At 41.3% G+C, this 7,592-nt stretch overlaps 1 protein-coding gene across 1 annotated transcript; it reads left to right on the plus strand.

The window, feature by feature from the left end:
* Positions 1 to 4,817: 4,817 nt before the first annotated feature.
* Positions 4,818 to 6,921, plus strand: si:ch211-149b19.4 (uncharacterized protein LOC100149596 homolog). The gene is made up of 7 exons (XM_052092148.1): positions 4,818 to 5,069; positions 5,291 to 5,434; positions 5,510 to 5,653; positions 5,734 to 5,769; positions 5,907 to 5,936; positions 6,017 to 6,055; positions 6,356 to 6,921. The coding sequence occupies exons 1-7, from the start codon at positions 4,944 to 4,946 to the stop codon at positions 6,566 to 6,568; spliced, it is 732 nt and encodes a 243-aa protein (XP_051948108.1). The 5' UTR covers positions 4,818 to 4,943; the 3' UTR covers positions 6,569 to 6,921.
* The last annotated feature ends 671 nt before the right edge of the window (positions 6,922 to 7,592 follow it).

Raw genomic sequence — 7,592 nt, forward strand, 5'->3', positions numbered from 1 at the left:
TCGCTTCCGTCAGGATGCACTGTGGTCTCTCTCGCTCTCAGTTGTGTCACTCTTGGAATGATGTGTGGGTTTGTTATTTTGTTTTCACTACTGATAATTTACTGCTAATTCTGTTGTGAGTGATAAGACAGTGTGATTCATTGGTTTTAGTAGGTGGCCATATTGAATTTATTGTGTTTGGGACTGATGGCACTTTAGTTCAGCCATGAACACAGTAAGAAAACATTTGGAATTTTTTTATAGTCATGTAATTAATTGCATCTTCTTCCAATATCAGTGGTGTGTACTTGTTCAATACAATCTCGGTTAATCTAATAAAACTTGTCAAGAACATTCTCATATTTTTCACCCACTCGCTTGTTTCCCAGATGTGTCATTGTGTAGCAATGGTAAGAGAATCAATGTGCATGAATGATGGGTCCCAGTGATGTTGTGTATATAGAGAATAGAAGTGGTCCAGGCACTGAGCCGAAAGGTACCCCAGTAAGTAGCTGATGTGACTTGGACACCTCACTTCTCCTGGCTACCTTGAAAGACCTACCTGAGAGATAGGAGTTAAACCAACCAAGCACATTTCCTGTGATGCCCAGAGTAGAGAGGGTGGACAAAAGGATCTGATGGTTGACTCTGTCAAGGCTGCAGAAAGGTCCAGTAGAATCAGTAGAATCAAGACGGATGATCTGGATCAGCTCTCGTCTGTCTCAGCGACTCAGTGACCGACAGCAGAGCAGTCTCAGTGGAATGTCCACTTTTGAAGCCTGACTTATTGTCATCCAGCAGATTGTTCTATGACAGATAAGCAGAGATCTGATTGAAAACCACCCTTTTTGGGGGAATCACGTGACACCATGCAAAGATCGGACGAGTGAACAGCGAGCTCTGCGCACTTTGCTAATTTTAATACTTTTTATGATATAAACAGATGAGATTCAATACACTCTGCCCATAACTGTTCTAGGAGGACAATATGTCAAAGAATTCAAAATCCTCGGGCTCTGGAGACATTAAAAGATACTTAATTGCTCAAGCTGACACCCCGAGCAGGCGATTTGGTCGTAGATGTGCAGGAAATGCATCGGGAGATGCTGAACATGTTGGCAATGCTGACGAAGGTTATTGCTGACTTGGAGGATCTTGCTGTGATATGTTAATTGATCACTGCAATGGAGGTGAAGTTTACTGATTTGGTTACAAGAGTGGGGATGTCGAGAAATGGATCGATTACCAGGAGTTCATTATTAATATCTTCATCAGTAGACGAAGATGTGGCACTATAAATATCAATATATAATTTTTTAAAAGCTTATTAATATCAATGGCCAAGGTAAATATTACACCACCGGCAGATTTCACTGAGGGAATGGCAGAAAAAGACTCTCTCTGCTTTATATATCTAGCCAGAAGTTTTCCTGCTTTTGTCCGCTCCACGCCATGTCACAGTCACGCCACAGTCGGCTCCATACCATGTGGCGTAGTGGTCTAAAGCACATAACTGTTAATCAGAAGGTTGCTGGTTCGATCCCCACAGTCACCACCATTGTGTCCTTGAGTAAGGCACTTAACTCCAGGTTGCTCCGGGGGGATTGTCCCTGTAATAAGTGCACTGTATAATACATTGGTACTCAGAAGGTCGCTGGTTTGATCCCCACAGTCACCACCATTGTGTCCTTGAGTAAGACACTTAACTCCAGGTTGCTCCGGGGGGATTGTCCCTGTAATAAGTGCACTGTAAGTCACTTTGAATAAAAGCATCTGCCAAATGCATAAATGTAAATGTCACAGCCATGCCTGAATCCGCTCTATACCATGTCACAGCCTGCTCCATGCATTTTAGCTGCGTTTAGATCCTGCTTCTGTGACCTTCCTCAATGTAACAAAGTGGGTTAATTGAAGATAAATATCCACCTCAACCTGCGCTCTGTTTGTGAGAGTTTAAGTTGGGATTTGGAGATGGGGAAACTCTAGCTTTTTATGAAATTATCACAATTATAAGAGTGAAGACACCCCACTGTGTTTGTTAGAGAGAGAGACAAAAAGATCAGCCAAAAATGAAATACATAGACTATTTTAGAGTTACTTTTGATTACTTCTTTTGATTTCTGAATGTTTACATGAACTCTTGTTACTGTTTTCTTCATTTGTATTTTGTTCTATTGCTTGTCTTGAATAATTCCATGAACTGATAAATCAGTTACGGTTATCAAAATTGACGGAATTGACAATTTTCACTGATATTTGTATAAACTACTGGCTTTGGTATTGTGACAACGCTACACAGACTTTATTTGTCTTTATAACTAAACCAAATAGATCAGCAAAGAATCAAATGATCTGAAATGAAAGCATGCATATTTAATGAAATTCATTCATTCATACAGATTGTGATGTTAATAGTGTGTCAATATTCTGTTACATAAGAATCATGTTAGGTGTGAGTGTGTGTGTGTGTGTGTGAGTGTGTTATAAATGGTTTGTGGTGTGTTTCCGTTGGATTCTGCCGCAACTCTGACAGCGGGTGTATTTTATGGCTCGGCCACATTCCCAAATTACCTCACAATTATTCTCACAGTTTAAGGCTGGAACACGGAAACAACCCCCCACCACCGCGAGACATAAACAACAGTGGTTTTAGTTTCATTACATTTTGAGACACAAATTACACACCTCAAATTGAGAGGAGTGGCGTACACACACACACACACTCACACACACACACATGTTTGTTTCACTATATTTTTAAGGACATCTCGTAGACGTTATGATATGTATGTGGAGGAGACGGTAGTTCCTATAATCATAATCTAACACATATAAAACACAGTTAATATCAGTCATTTATAGCGTAACATGATTTGTGTGATTTATGATAGTGAGAGTGCTGAAAGTGTCACAAGTCAGTTTTCATCTTGTTTTATTGTACTGGACATCAAAAGTAGAGCTTGTGGAAATACACTTTATGTCCATTAAATCAAACTTCACAAAAAAAATTCACCATTTCCTCAAAACTACAAACAATCTCAAATCTATATGAAAATCAATGACATCACCTCAGAGCAGAATTAAACACATTCATGAGGTCAGTGTGTAAAACAGAAGAGGAGGAGTTTCATTCATGTGTTCTAATAAGGTGCAGTTTGTGCAGTAATGCAAACGGATCATGATATACACTCACCTAAAGGATTATTAGGAACACATACTAATACTGTGTTTGACCCCCTTTTGCCTTCAGAACTGCCTTAATTCTACGTGGCATTGATTCAACAAGGTGCTGAAAGCATTCTTTAGAAATGTTGGCCCATATTGATAGGATAGCATCTTGCAGTTGTTGGAGATTTGTGGGATGCACATCCAGGGCACGAAGCTCCCGTTCCACCACATCCCAAAGATGCTCTATTGGGTTGAGATCTGGTGACTGTGGGGGCCATTTTAGTACAGTGAACTCATTGTCATGTTCAAGAAACCAATTTGAAATGATTTGAGCTTTGTGACATGGTGCATTATCCTGCTGGAAGTAGCCATCAGAGGATGGGTACATGGTGGCCATAAAGGGATGGACATGGTCAGAAACAATGCTCAGGTAGGCTGTGGCATTTAAACGATGCCCAATTGGCACTAAGGGGCCTAAAGTGTGCCAAGAAAACATCCCCCACACCATTACACCACCACCACCAGCCTGTACAGTGGTAACAAGGCATGATGGATCCATGTTCTCATTCTGTTTACGCCAAAATCTGACTCTACCATCTGAATGTCTCAACAGAAATCGAGACTCATCAGACCAGGCAACATTTTTCCAGTCTTCAACTGTCCAATTTTGGTGAGCTCTTGCAAATTGTAGCCTCTTTTTCCTATTTGTAGTGGAGATGAGTGGTACCCGGTGGGGTCTTCTGCTGTTGTAGCCCATCCGCCTCAAGGTTGTGCGTGTTGTGGCTTCACAAATGCTTTGCTGCATACCTCGGTTGTAACGAGTGGTTATTTCAGGCAAAGTTGCTCTTCTATCAGCTTGAATCAGTCGGCCCATTCTCCTCTGACCTCTAGCATCAACAAGGCATTTTCGCCCACAGGACTGCCGCATACTGGATGTTTTTCCCTTTTCACACCATTCTTTGTAAACCCTAGAAATGGTTGTGCGTGAAAATCCCAGTAATCCCAGTAACACCAACAACCATGCCACGCTCAAAATTGCTTAAATCACCTTTCTTTCCCATTCTGACATTCAGTTTGGAGTTCAGGAGATTGTCTTGACCAGGACCACACCCCTAAATGCATTGAAGCAACTGCCATGTGATTGGTTGATTAGATAATTCCATTAATGAGAAATTGAACAGGTGTTCCTAATAATCCTTTAGGTGAGTGTACGTCCACTGATGTTCAGATATAGTCTTCTTTTATCAAGTTACAGATTTATATAATTCAGATCATTACTCTAACAGAACCCCAGTACTGACAGAGATGAGAAATATTATTGGTGTGCTTGAATCATCAAAACAGACTATTCCACATAACCTAATTAATATTCATGAGCCTCCCCACCCATCATCTGTCTCTCTTTACTCACACGATGTATCCAGACGTGACACATGTACAGTAACTGTTGTTTAAAGCATTATCCAGTCTGCAGATTGTGTGCGGCAGCCTTAAACATTTACAGTTAAATCATGATCACTGAATCATCAAATCAGTCAATTAAAGGAACATAAACATTCATTCATGTGTGTCTTCTATTTCAGTGTAATTTCATATACATTCAAATCCTTCTCAAACACTATAATTCCCTCCTTTAACTCCAGTCAGTCCACCTTAATCCACCTGAACACTTCAGCTGTCTGTCTGTAATATCTGTCTGTGGTGACAACATGTCTGTTTCTCTCGTGTGTGTGTGTGTGTGTGTGTGTGTACTCTTTATATTCACCTGCACACACACTGTCCCAGCAGAACTCTGAATGTGTTTCTCATATTCTGCTGTGAGTTTTATAATCATGTCTTCATATTTCTACAGATCTGAAGAGATGCTGAAGATCCTGCTGACGGTGTGTGTGTTTGGGGTTCTTCCGCTGAATACAGATCAGGTGTGTGTGTTTTAAATGAGGTGAGATATGTGTAAGGATGTGTACTGAATGTCATTGTTCATGTAAAGTGTGCGGTACTTGTGAAGTCTCGCTGCGGATGGGAGGAGAATGGCACGAGTGTGGTCGTGATAACTGTGTTAATGTTGGCATGAATCTGCTCTAGAAGACAAATGACTCGTCACATCTGCAGATCTGAATGATGATCTTGTGTGTGTTTGTAGTTTCCAGCAGCGCAGGGATTCACTTTTCTGCTGTATCCAGTTTCAGCTGTGGGTCCGTATCAACAACACACACTTCTGATACCAGTGACCACATCTGACCGCAACACACAACTAACACACACTGCACCGGCAGACCACAGCAGGGTAAGTGTGTGTGCATGAGGATACGGGACGACACTTGAAGTGTGTGTCTGAATTTAAGGTGATATTTCTCTTCAGATGGGCCATCAACGCATGTTTGAGCCTTTAAAAGCAAACGGTGCGTTTCTCAAGTCTGTGACAAGCTCCGCCCCTGTCCCTGCCCGTGGCACCGCCCCTGATCTTCCCGCCCTCCCGTCTGAGTCTCCGGCTCTGCAGGCGCAGGTCACACTACATCTGAATTCTCATTCCTAATCTTTGAGTCTGTTCGGTGCTGATGAGTTTCTCTCTCTGTTTAAATGCAGATGTCGAATTTCCTCCCGTCAAACGTCCCGCAGCAGGTAAATGAGAGAGCTGCTCATTCCATCTTCACGTGTTACTCATTTTCTGATTCTTTTACAATTAAAGGTCACACAAGAAACACAGAACACAAATATCACATTAATGATTTTGTGTTGGGGAATATTTGTGGTTTCAGGTGTATTCATTCATCCAGAAGGCTGTAACCGTAAGTGTGTCATCTCTGATCAGATATAATCCGGAGGATATGAAATAATATCATTAATATACAGATTCATATGATTGCAGTCAGAGTCCGACAGCTCAGAAGAAGGTGACGTTGCTCAGGTAAACACGTTTTCATTCACTGCTGCAGTCGTCCTGGAGTAACCTTCAAAGAATAATTCACCCAAAAATGTCAATTCTGTCATCATTTACTCACCCTTATGTTGTACAACAGGATATGCTCTATACAATAAATCATACAGTGTTGTCTGTTTCGCTGTAAACATCCCCAAAGAACACAATAAAGAAGTTCATGCGCTTCACTGGTTCCTCTTGTGTGCCGTGACAGAGTTCTCATTTTTGGGTGTTTCCATGGTGATGTTCTGTGTTTAGTTGGTGTCATGATCTGTGTTTGGTCTTCAGGTGATTTACGTGCTGCCCGTCGGTGTGGAATCACCCAATATGGGTGTGATGGAGGGCACCAGCACCGACCCCGTACCCGGGCATCTTCAGGTCCCGACCTCCACCTCTGCCACATCGACTGCTGCCCATCCTGAAGCTCAGGGACAGTTCGGGGGCACTACAGGTGCAGCAACACGGGCACAGAGAGGCATTCTGGAAGAAAAGGGGCTCTAATAGACTACAAAACATCAAAAGTCACTGTCCAATCAGAGCTGTCCATTTCACAGCCTCTGCTGCAGTGTGTGTTATTCTGACTATATCACAACCAAATCTGACCTGCACGTGAAACACATTCATGCAGAATTGATTTGCTTTTGATTCTAGATGAATCTGACGAGTTTCATTATTATTATCATTTAAGACAAAGTTTGAGAGAGTAAATGAGAAATGTGCTACAGAAACACACTCATGTATTATTCCGTCAGATATTCTGAATTCACGTCTTTATGTGTGAGAATGAAACATTCAGTGCCGTCTTGTTCCAAGTGTTTGTAAACACGACGATCTTTATCTGCATGACACAAATAAAGTGCTTTTGATTTTCTATGTATTTGTTTCTTTATTTTAAGCTTTAAAACATGTCGTAGAATAGTGGATTCTCAGATGTGTGAAGGCAGATATGATAAAACATTAAACATAATGATTAGATAAGTGTAAGATAAAGTTACGAGAACACATGAAGGTTAAATGTAATCAGTATTTATGTGATTACCCGGTAAAGTATCTGCTTCCTCTCGTAACACGTTAATCTGAAGCCTACGGGAGGAACAGGATTATGGGTAATTAGTGCAGAGATATGACAGTGCACATTATCAGATGATCCCTGTACCTGCTACTCTCAAGGTAAACTACACACACTACAACAACAACACACACCACAACAACAACACACACATGATCAGAGTGTCAACGACAAATACACACTACAACAACAACACACACTACAACAACACACACATGATCAGAGCGTCAACAACAAACACACACTACAACAACAACAACAACACACATGATCAGAGTGTCAACGACAAACACACTACAACAACAACACACATGATCAGAGTGTCAACAACAAACACACACTACAACAACACACATGATAAGAGTGTCAAAGACAAACACACACTACAACAACAACAACACACATGATCAGAGTGTCAACGACAAACACACACTACAACAACAACAACACACATGA

This window comes from Xyrauchen texanus, chromosome 25 (genome assembly GCF_025860055.1).
Source record: "Xyrauchen texanus isolate HMW12.3.18 chromosome 25, RBS_HiC_50CHRs, whole genome shotgun sequence".
Taxonomy (NCBI): Eukaryota; Metazoa; Chordata; class Actinopteri; order Cypriniformes; family Catostomidae; genus Xyrauchen; species Xyrauchen texanus.

Coding starts and splice junctions, on each gene's coding strand:
- si:ch211-149b19.4 (XM_052092148.1), top strand. CDS start 4,944: ATGTGTTTCTCATATTCTGCTGTGAGTTTTATAATCATGTCTTCATAT. Junction 5,070..5,290: donor TTCCGCTGAATACAGATCAG/GTGTGTGTGTTT, acceptor GTGTGTTTGTAG/TTTCCAGCAGCGCAGGGATT. Junction 5,937..6,016: donor TCATCCAGAAGGCTGTAACC/GTAAGTGTGTCA, acceptor ATATGATTGCAG/TCAGAGTCCGACAGCTCAGA.